Source organism: Tachypleus tridentatus, chromosome 11, assembly GCF_004210375.1.
Source record: "Tachypleus tridentatus isolate NWPU-2018 chromosome 11, ASM421037v1, whole genome shotgun sequence".
In the NCBI taxonomy this organism is placed as follows: domain Eukaryota; kingdom Metazoa; phylum Arthropoda; class Merostomata; order Xiphosura; family Limulidae; genus Tachypleus; species Tachypleus tridentatus.
The window spans coordinates 31,057,911-31,070,334 of NC_134835.1; the positions used below are offsets into that span (position 1 = coordinate 31,057,911).

General features: G+C 29.4%; 1 protein-coding gene across 2 annotated transcripts in view; it reads right to left on the bottom strand.

Moving 5' to 3' along the window:
- LOC143231865 (myc box-dependent-interacting protein 1-like) overlaps positions 1-12,424 on the bottom strand; it is a 54,264-nt gene that overhangs the window by 25,374 nt on the left and 16,466 nt on the right. Inside the window, exons 2-3 of one of the 2 annotated variants that reach the window (XM_076466607.1) lie at positions 7,520-7,600; positions 2,729-2,783 (exon numbers count right to left, since the gene is read on the bottom strand). In XM_076466607.1, coding sequence (XP_076322722.1) covers positions 2,729-2,783; positions 7,520-7,600 — 136 coding nt within the window. Of the gene's footprint in view, positions 1-2,728; positions 2,784-7,519; positions 7,601-12,424 lie in introns of those variants that run through there. The other variant, XM_076466608.1, reaches the window with a different exon arrangement.

Consider the following 12,424-nt stretch of genomic DNA (forward strand, 5'->3'; position numbering starts at 1 on the left):
TCATGCCAGGAAAAATGTATGGATAGAGGGAAAGTTCCTTGATTTCCACAAATTATTCCCAGTATCCACAGGTGAAACAGAATCTACAAGAGAAACCACATTTAGTTTTATTTACTTTGAGGTTGATTGGAAAGCTCCAGCTGATTTGTTTCAGAATATCAAGGGTTTTTTATTCATGATAAGCACTGTTATATGCATCTATATGCATATATGCAAGGTACCACAAATTATTCCAATGTTTCACAGGTAAAAACAGAGGCTGTAAAAAAAAAAACATAACTGGTTTTTCTTTAAATCTAAACTGTTTTGAAAAGTGTATATTCTATGGTTAAGAAAATCAAGCCTTCTTATTCATTTAAGGTTAGTAGGCCAGACATGCCTGGTCCTTTTTATGACAGTTCAGTTGGAAAATTTTGGGGAAGTTATATTTTGTTACAAATATCAGTACTGAAATATTGATTTCAAGCTTAGAAGTTCACATCTCATATCTACTATAAATATTACCACCCTATTTTCAACAATTCTAAGAACCTGCCAGTGAAAGCAGAGAAAGAATATATAACAATAAGTCAGTAGTGAACCAAGTAAAGAGGTTAAAAGTTACAGTGCAGTATTTTCAGTGGCATTCAGGACAATTCAGACCTTTTGATCTTCAGCTCAGCAACTGTGAATTTCCTAAACCAGTTATCACTGTTTGACACCTTTGTTGGAGAAATTTTCAAATTACAATCAGTAAATATGTTACTCTTAATTAATAAGAGCTAACTCATGAAACCAACACCAGAAAAATACCCAGCAATATGTCATATTTGTGAAGACAGTCTATAATTAAAAGTTATGAAATAGAGATATTAAACACTAGATTAAAACCTGCTGTCTTGTTTGTCTGTACTGATCATACAGTAATAATAGTACATTTTCTGTGAGACTAACTCTGCATTTAACATGATGCCAAGCAAAAAAGTAAACAAACTGAAGTAAAAACACTATTATACACAGTATCAGTTCTTTACACATACTGAAGGTGTCTAGACACGGAACCAGTCATTCAAAATTCACTTTAACTCTGCAAATACCAAGGGGATCTATATGAGGTCCAATCAGATTAACAACAAATCTTTCTAAACTACAAATGCATTAAACTGCTTATGGACTCAGGAATTTCTTGGTCCCTAATAACATACGAATTACATGAAAACACCATCAATATTACAATTAATTTTACTAATTATTACTAGGGTCTATGTATTTTACATGAAATATAACAGATTTTGTCCAATGTTTTGAAAACTCTTTAAACTGAATGTCATGATAAACAGAAATATAAAATTACTCAATGCAACACAATGTGCAGACCCTGCTGGTAATAAACAGTATGTAAACAAGTCAGTAATTTGAGGGTTACATTTTTAACTTCTTTTCACTTGGCCCTACCTTATCATGTAGAAGATAAAATATTACCAATTGTTAGTAAACATTCATCTATTCTGTTCAAAGACAACTGGTAAGTTTTACACTTTGTTAGTATTTTTAAATGAGTCATACTGGTAAGTTTTACACCATGTTGGTATTTTTAAATGAGTCATACTGGTAAGTTTTACACCATGTTGGTATTTTTAATGAGTCATACTGTTAAGTTTTACACCATGTTGGTAATTTAAATGAGTTGTACTAGTAAGTTTTACACCATGTTGGTATTTTAAAACAAGTCATACTAATAAGTTTTACACCATGTTGGTATTTTGAATAAGTCATGCTGGTAAGTTTTACACCATGCTGGGAATTTCAATGAGTTGAGTTTTCAACTGCAGCATAACAGTTAGTCTGTACAACACATATTTTAACTTGATACTGTCTAACCTACAATATAAGTCTTAGAGTTCATATACTACAATATTTTGGTATGGAATAATCTTGAAAAGTTACATGACATATTCCAAATCATATGCTATTACTTATATATATATTTGGAATTTAAACAGTGAATTTTAAAAATACTATGCATTAATTCATTTCACATTTCTGCTACATACTGGACAAAATTTATATTTCAGTCCAACAGTTACGAAAACAAAGCATAACAAAACTTAGCAAATGTGTACTTCAACATTTAATAAACCAAAAATTTGAAAATATGTATTTGAGAATGAAGAATTCAAGTATACTGTGGAATTTTGTAAATATTTTGTCATTAATAAGGATGAGAAAAAAACATTGCAGAGATTCATTCAAATATATATAAATAATCAAGCAACTTTTACAATCTAATAAGTAGAAAAATGCAGTTGTTAAAAGAAACAATGCTCAATTTAATTTCAACTTTATTTTACCATAATTAAGCAAAGGAAATTATATAAATTTTATAGCAGACTTTCCGATTTAACTCGTGGTTTTCCTGTCTATCCATGCAATCTTTCGTGATTCTGAAATTAAACATATTTTTAACAGAAAACAAAATTAATTAATTTAAACTTTGGACTAATGTAGCATTACCAGTTTTCTTTAAAAAAACAAAAGTAAAACTCAGCAGTATCTGTTCGGTGCCGAAGCTTTGTTACCACAGGTTTCTTAAAATTACCTCTGTAAGATCTTCATAACTTCCTTTTCATATAAAGAATATTTTATGAAAAAAATAATTTTAAGCCTTTTTGCTCTACATTAATCATTTTTCTGCAGTATAAAAACAAAGAAATACAAAATGATAAAACATAAAATTAGACATCCTTACCTCTAACTGTGATCAAGTAGTTTTTAAATTCTTTGTGAAGTTTGTTGGCTGAATTCTAGACAGAAAGAAATCAGTGTTATGGTAAATTATTTCTAAAGCAATATATGCTGTTAAGAAGTTAATGTAAAAGCAGAGATTAATGATTTCACTCACCAGCTTTATTCAGATATCATTCATATATTACTACAAGAAGCAATTAAACTTGTATTTACAAAGTTTTTATGGAATATCTATCATTCTTTTTTCAGGAAAAGTTTTAATGAAAAATTATTTCAAAAATCATGATAAATTATAAATTTTCCTGAAAAACTTCACACTTCAAACAAATAAAATTTTGGTCATTTTAATTATTGAAGGACAATTTCATTAGTCCAATAGAAAATAAATTGAATAATGTATTTTTAACAAGGAGATCTTTTACTATGTCTTTAAATTTTGCAAGTAAACTAAAATATAATGAGAAAATTACCTATGTTACTTATAAGTTATATAGTAAATAAGTTTTCATGCCATTACGTGTTTTCATGTCATAACTATTCGCTAAACCTGTGTCCGACTTAAACTGTCAAATTCTACTCTGAACACATTTTAGCCTATGAAACAAAACTGGTAATTCTGAAGGTCATACATTTTTTTTTACTACAATCTATAGTTAAAATCCCCAGATTAAAGCAGAAATGGGCTCGAATAAGCAGTGAGTTATGTCACTTCCATGGAAGGTGAGCAGTAAGAGGTGATCCAAAGAACTGACCTCATCATAACAACTTGAAACTCATACAACCAAAGGCTTGTTTCTGATCATCAGATGTGGTGTTGTTATTAGACTGTTGAACTGAAGAACAAATGCTATATATAAGTAACCTAAGAGTACCTCTTGGCCACAGGAAAATCACATTTGAAAGCTTAATGGAAAAGTACCTCCAAAAATGTATACAAAAGGAATCTAACCCTATCACTAGGGTAGCTAGGGGTTAGAGAGTATGTCATTACGTTTGTGGAATTGTATTCAAAGTTTCAATGAACTACTATTTTATGAATGTATGCCAATAAACTTGGTATCATATTGTAGACTTTAATTTGATTTTTGGTATTAGAATGAGTTAATTTCTTAATGTGAAAGTAAATATGTATAAAAAGAGCTAAGTATTGATTTTTGTGTGCCACACTGGTATGTCAACTTCTGGGTTTGGACATATTACATTTATGATGCTCCCAACACAATGCCCAGAGTTTCATATGAATTATAAACCAAAATTTCCTATATTGGCAAGCTAGAATATAAAATAAGAACCTCCTAACTTTTCTATTTGCTGAGATATTATAATATTTATAAAATTCACCACATTGATTCTGTCCATCATCATTTAAAAACACTGTTTACCTATTGTTGCTCTTTTATACCTATGAGTTTATAACAAATTAAAAAATTTAAATTTCTTCTATGTAATTCTGTTAGTCTTTCTAAGTTATTTATAACAGAAAACATGGAAGATGGAAATGCGAAGCTAGGGAACCAAGGACGTGATAAGGTGGGAACTAAATATGAAAAAGGTGACAATCATCAGCAGAAAGAGAAGAAAACACCAGGCAAATGAACTGGCAAATTCAACCCAGAAAGGTAACGGAAATAGAGCATGGGAAAGGTTAGAATTTCCCAAAATTAACAAATGGACTTGGGAATCATGGAAGGAAGTGGAACATGCCATATACCCTTAGGGATCTTTGACCTGACAAAGGAGGTTGTGGGACTGGAAGGTTTGAAAAGGGCAAGGGTGAAACATAAGAAATGGGAAATAAATACAAAACATAACATAACTTGAATAGCAAGCCTAATGAAGGGGAAGAATGTCCCCTGAAGGGTTGACATGTGACTAAGAGTATATACAAGATGGGTAAAAAAGGCTGTTCAAATTCAAAACTAAAAGATCACTAAAAACCTTGTTAGGACAATCATCAATGTGTTATGACTGTTGCATGAAAGTGGTCAACTTCTGGGCTGAGAATTGTGGTTTTGACCCATCAGATGCATTCAGTGATTTTGCTCCCACATTAGGAGCAGTTGCAGTCCTTACCACTAAAAACTGTAAGTGCATAACTCCTGAAATTGAAAAAGCATAGAAGACAGGGTAAAATAAATCATAACTCTGCAAGAAACAGAATGAAAACATAAAAGTAACAACTGAATGAGAAATTAAGGAATGTGAAAACATGTGTTAATTAAACTGTGAGCAAAAACACATTTAATCATTGGGAGTGCCATTTGAGAAGTAATTAGCATGCATGCTAAAAGGTTAATAGGTATGATAGGGGTAATGAATAGTTTCTACATAATCATCTGCACGTTAGTATGCAGTAATAAGTGGTAGTAGCGAGGCCAGTAACTAATGAACATTTATGCCAGTAGAGGGCATTACATGCCAAGAAAGCTTTTTGTGTGAAGAGGCAAGATATTGCATCAGAAACACCATCTTTAAAAATCACATAAGCTGATACTAGGACAAGCAGATACTATGCAATAGTAAAAGATACTTAGACAAATAAGTCAGTTTTTTATATCCCATCACAAAGAATCACCTCAAGAGAATTCAAGCTGCCAAAGCTAATGAAACTATAAGTAATGAGCAGAAATCTTAAGAATACAATGCAGTCACGTTTGTGGTAATGAGATAACTAGGATAAAAGTAAGAAATACATTCAATACAATGATGAAACTGATCACTTGATCTTTTAAATGCATTTAAGATATTGACAGTAAAAAGTCCTGTCAAGTTAAAAACGTATTCAATTTTAAGATTGCAAAGTGCAACAGGCATTCAGTAACTTACTTTGGAATGTCTTCAAGCAACCACAAGAACATAAGAAAGGATAAGATCTTCTATGATAAACAATAACACTATAAGCTGTCAAAACCTTAAGAGGATTAATAACCGAAGAACGAAAAACACTTGTAGTTAGGAAAACACGACGATTAGGAAAATCAAAGAAAATGATTTAAATATTAAAAAACAATTCTATTGGTCGATTGAAAATATTCATACAAAAAGTATTTACAATATATTCATAATAATGAGTAATTGAAAAAGTCTTTTATAATTCTATGGGTAAAAGAACAGAAAGGGGAACTACAAGGTATTGAGTCCACACAAAGAAAGTCTCTAACACCAAACAAAAAGCATGACAAAAGTTGCTACTTTGTACTTTACATCTTTCATAACAATGTTGATCTAATTGTAATGAGCAAAAAAAAAGGCTTTGGAAAAGGAATTTCAAAGTTCTCCAAGCTCTATGATAATAAAGTAGACACATCTTGCACAAGACCACAGATACAAAACATGGCCTGCAAGAATTTGTTTAATAAGAAAAAAAAACCCAGTAGTTTTTATGTGTGCATGTTTTTCTGATAGCAAAGCCATATTGGACTATCTGCTGTGTCTGCTAAAGGGAATCGAACCTGTTATTTTAGTACTGGAAATCTGAAAAATCACTGTCTCAATAGGGGACATTTTTATATTTAACACTGTCATAGCAACATCCGTGTTTATTAACACAAAGTATTAATTCACCAGTATTACTAAAAGATCTTGAAACGTTTACTAAATACTATGATTTTTAATTTTATCTGTAGGAAAACAAGTGCAATGACCACAAATATGCAAGGTAAGCTTCAACTGTTTTATCCTCAAGGCCTTTCATTTTATCTTTATTTTTGATATAATAACTGATTATATAGGACTCCAAAGTAGTTAAACTCTTATATTACATTACTTAACAGAATGTACATCTAAGTCTAATAAAACTATAATGTATTTCTGTATAATATATTTTTTTATTAATTTTAATATGTTTCACCTGAAGGTGCTTTTAAATTAAATCATACCTCTTTAAATAAAGTGTAATATAGTTTTTTTTACAAAAGAAAAACCTTTTATTAGCAAAAACAACATTTCATCTATTGGAGAAAGAATCTAAGTATTCACTAGTTTCTTACTTACTCATAACATTTATTTTTAAGAGTGAATTTACTGAAGTACTTTGTGTATCTATGAATTGTATCTGTAAATCTGTTAACCTATTATTAAAAAAGATTATTTAAAGAGATTTTTATTTTTATGCTCTTTAAGTAAAAGTTTACTAAAAGATTTACAAATTATTTTAGACCATTCACAATTAATGTTAGAAAAGCATCAAACTTATTTTTTTGGAAACTTTGGTCTTCAGATAAATGCTCAGAGTAAAAAAAATTTACACACTTGTGAGAATTAAGTTAGAATTTTGCTAATTAAAAAACCCACGAAGTACGACAAAATAAAAATATAAATTAACAAAAATAAAAAAAAACAGAAAAGTGAAACTACAGAAACTCCCTCCATCCCCAAAGAATAATTAATAACTTCAGATAATAGCAAGAAACAGTAATTATACATAAAACAAAAGCAAGCTAAGATGAATTACAAGTAATACTCAAGTGACAACAAAATTACCAGCCTATACATAAGGGCCACGAGAACACGTTACATATAATTTCTATTAATGAGAAGAGAACACAGAATTTAAAGTTTACCTCACTCAAACTTTCCATGTAATTACAAAAGGAATGTATATTATATTTAAACCATCAATGATAATTTTAATGTTATAAACAAGTTCTGGTGAAATTAAAGCACAAAAAATGTGATGACCATAATATTTTAAGCACATTTTTTCAACCTGTTTTTAAATGTAAATTACTTGACTTACATAGACTTGCCAATGTTTCTAATGATTTAATTAATTCCAAAGTGTACAACTTACTTGTTGTTTATTAAAATTATTGACGTAAGTATCAAACAATTCATCTGTTGTCTTGTCAGCTTTTCCCAGGTTCTGTAAAAGCTAAAAGAAATGCAAAATATTTATTGTATGTGCACACACTCACACAGCAATATATGTGAATCACTTATTCAGTTAACACAACTACATAAGAGCAATAAACAATTTCATCATGCAACCTGGTTTGTAAATTTGAAGTTCACTTACTGCATTTAGATAAAACTTTACTTAATTATTTAATAATTACTTGTTTAGTGTATTTTCAATTAATAACTTCACAAAGGGCCATCAGATGGCATGGCCATATAAAAAAAAGAAATTGTGAGGTCAAGATAAATAACAGGTAGTAGTGTGAGTAAAATAAACAAATCTTAAGAACATTCTAATGTTCAAGGAAACATTTAAAAACCTTCCACAGCATGTCACTGTCAAGATAACAGAATCTACTGTGTATTCTTATAAATATTATCTTAATATAGTGACTCAGACACCAGTAATACAAAACCACTTGCACTCAAACAAATACTGTTTAACTTATGCACACCAAAGTAATCATTATAAACATTATGTAATACAAATTATGTTTTTGACACACAAAAATGTTTAAATAAATAAATCATATATTCTAGGATTCAAACAAGTTTTTTAAAAAAAGTTCTAATACAAATATAATTATATGACTTGTTTTTACAGAAACAGGTAGAAAATAACTGTTCAATAATGTAAAACATGTTAACAAGTAGCACAGTAAAAACAGTATAGTAATATTTTAATATGGTTGTTTCTCTTTCTGTGACAATCACAAATAATGATGACCTTATACAACATAACAAGTGTAACAAGTGTAAAAATGAATCATTTTATTCAGATCTGTCAGCTTTAAAAGATGTTTGTATAAAATAATGTAATAATACACAAATTTATATGTACATTTGTCTGCATCTGGAAGAAAAATTACTCAACTAATTTTACAGGAATACCCAAAGTCTGGTTAGTTATCCCAGGACAAAACCTGATAGACCACAACCCCCATAATAATGAAAGAATATAAAGTTTGAGCTATCAGAAACATATCCACCCCCTTTGGCTACTTCTGTGTCAGGAACACCATACTAATAAACACACATGTGAACTATATAACAAGTGTCAAGTATCCCACTTTCCTCCTACAGTTTTGTTATCTACAGAGAATATCCTTTCCTTTCTGCTTATAGCTCATATTAAAGTCATTAACTTCTACCATAAGCAAATCTAATGCTTCAGTTGCTCTTATTAGTTTGACATGTACTTCAAAGCTGGTAGTATTGATATTATTTCAATAAGTAATCTGTATTTAAAAAAAAATAAAAAAATTAGTAGCTCATGAACAGCTATTACCATCACACTCTGAACAATATTTACAGTTTATTAACTGTTTCATTTTGTGTCTTCAAGATAATAATTATGAGATAAAGTTGTTTAATATATAACTTTTATCAGAACCAAAAACTAATTTTAGAAAAGTAATTTAACTAAACACGTCTTCAACATCTGATGTCAGGAATTTTTAAATCAATCTCTCATTAACAACTGTGCTAATTCCTGTGTACATTATTACATACATAAAAACAGGAATAAAATAAAAAAAACAGAATGTTTTAATACAATGGTACATGTAATCAACTTTCAGCCCACAAGCCTCTCTTGATGTCTTGTTAAAAGCACCAAACTGGCTTTCAAGAATAGAGTACATACTGAAACAAATCTAGTCTCTCCAGGACCAATGACACCCTAAGGCAACAGGAAGACAGCATCAAGCTGTAAAGTTTAGTATTCAAAGTGACCCTGAATCACAGAACACACAAGTTTAGAGGTCATTGTACTCAGCTTGTTCCTTGAGATGTGCTGTAGCTAACAGTGCACAATACAAGAAAATTAAGATAACCTTACATTTCTGTTTCTTCACATCAAAATTCTTCCGAAACTAAAGTGATAATTTTATTTATCTTGAGACATGTACATTCAGTTGATATGCAATAAAATTTTTAATACAGTTACACTGAAACGGTGAGCAAAGTATAATAAGAAAGGAAATAATATCATTTAGATTATAATAATGAATTTTACTTTGATTAACTTTCTGAAGTCATTTAGTGTAATCACTGAGCAGAAGAGCCAACAGTTATCTGGGAAAACATATATGTTAGGTCTCTTTACTAAGATGAAATTTTAGACATAAAAACACTCTGTAGTTGTCATGCATGAAAAACATTAAATGCACTAGTTAACTTTCAAAATAAAAAACAAAAGTATTTTTTTTACCAAGATGACTCATAAATCTTTTAGATCAATGCACACAAAATTACTAAAAGAAACTGACAAAGACAATAATTAGTGTATGCTGAAGAATCACCAAGATATGTTCTTCTATTAGACTGTACAAATTTGAATAATAAAAAAAACCTGTTTAATGACTTAAGTTTACTTTTTGATAACTGAGAGGATTAATCACTGTTTATATCTGAAATAAATATAGTAAGTTCAAACACTTTAATTTTTCAACCTGTACTTAAACATTACAAAACTCACAATTTTTTTAAAACATATTATATTTTACAAGTTTTCAAAAGTACCAATGAATCTTAAGGTGCTTATAAAGACATGTATATTCACAAAGCAAAGCATAAAACAGAAAGTAGATTCTTACATACTAGTTCTTATTTCACAAGAACATCCAACATCTCTTCCCCCCCTCCCTTACCCAGAAAGCAAGACTTGGAATTTGTTAGCCATAAATGTTAAGGTATTTTCTTTAAATGAATTAGTTTTAAAATGTGTGCATGTGGTCATAAACAAAGCATTTCAACGTAACACTCCACATGACCATACCTTAGAAAAATACAAGTTTAGAAGGAAAACAAGTTTACCTACACAACATGACCTCAATTCTGTCTCATTAAATGTTTTTTATTCTTTCAAACATGATTATAAAAGGTTTGTTATTTACTCTTTCAATGACATAATGAACAATTTTAGTTTCCAATTTCTGTTATGCTTGTACAAAAAATACTGTTTATTTAATAATAATACAAAGGGAGCTTCCTGGTTGAAAAAAAAACACCAACAAAATGTATGCAATGTAGCTGTTGGTAACTGATGTTTTTTTGTTCTTTTTTAAAGATTAAAACCTATAATTTAAGACCTATTAGATGGTAAGAATACACACTGAGTTTAAAAACTGGTTTAGTTCTATTTCTTCTACTTAAAAACAAATCCACAGTTTTCAGGAGTGTTATTAAAACCTAAAATTTAAGACCTATTAGATGGTAAGAATACACACTGAGTTTACAAACTGGTTTAGTTCTATTTCTTCTACTTAAAAACAAATCCACAGTTTTCAGGAGTGTTATTAAAACCTAAAATTTAAGACCTATTAGATGGTAAGAATACACACTGAGTTTACAAACTGGTTTAGTTCTATTTCTTCTACTTAAAACAAATCCACAGTTTTCAGGAGTGTTATTAAAACCTAAAATTTAAGACCTATTAGATGGTAAGAATACACACTGAGTTTACAAACTGGTTTAGTTCTATTTCTTCTACTTAAAACAAATCCACAGTTTTCAGGAGTGTTATTAAAACCTAAAATTTAAGACCTATTAGATGGTAAGAATACACACTGAGTTTACAAACTGGTTTAGTTCTATTTCTTCTACTTAAAAACAAATCCACAGTTTTCAGGAGTGTTATTAAAACCTAAAATTTAAGACCTATTAGATGGTAAGAATACACACTGAGTTTACAAACTGGTTTAGTTCTATTTCTTCTACTTAAAACAAATCCACAGTTTTCAGGAGTGTTATTAAAACCTAAAATTTAAGACCTATTAGATGGTAAGAATACACACTGAGTTTACAAACTGGTTTAGTTCTATTTCTTCTACTTAAAACAAATCCACAGTTTTCAGGAGTGTTATTAAAACCTAAAATTTAAGACCTATTAGATGGTAAGAATACACACTGAGTTTACAAACTGGTTTAGTTCTATTTCTTCTACTTAAAACAAATCCACAGTTTTCAGGAGTGTTATTAAAAGCTAAAATTTAAGACCTATTAGATGGTAAGAATACACACTGAGTTTACAAACTGGTTTAGTTCTATTTCTTCTACTTAAAAACAAATCCACAGTTTTCAGGAGTGTTATTAAAAGCTAAAATTTAAGACCTATTAGATGGTAAGAATACACATTGAGTTTAAAAACTGGTTTAGTTTTATTTCTTCTACTTAAAAATAAATCCACAGTTTTCAGGAGTGTTATTAAAAGCTAAAATTTAAGACCTATTAGATGGTAAGAATACACATTGAGTTTAAAAACTGGTTTAGTTTTATTTCTTCTACTTAAAAATAAATCCACAGTTTTCAGGAGTGTTATTAAAAGCTAAAATTTAAGACCTATTAGATGGTAAGAATACACACTGAGTTTACAAACTGGTTTAGTTCTATTTCTTCTACTTAAAAACAAATCCACAGTTTTCAGGAGTGTTATTAAAACCTAAAATTTAAGACCTATTAGATGGTAAGAATACACACTGAGTTTACAAACTGGTTTAGTTCTATTTCTTCTACTTAAAACAAATCCACAGTTTTCAGGAGTGTTATTAAAACCTAAAATTTAAGACCTATTAGATGGTAAGAATACACACTGAGTTTACAAACTGGTTTAGTTCTATTTCTTCTACTTAAAACAAATCCACAGTTTTCAGGAGTGTTATTAAAACCTAAAATTTAAGACCTATTAGATGGTAAGAATACACACTGAGTTTACAAACTGGTTTAGTTCTATTTCTTCTACTTAAAAACAAATCCACAGTTTTCAGGAGTGTTATTAAAACCTAAAATTTAAGACCTA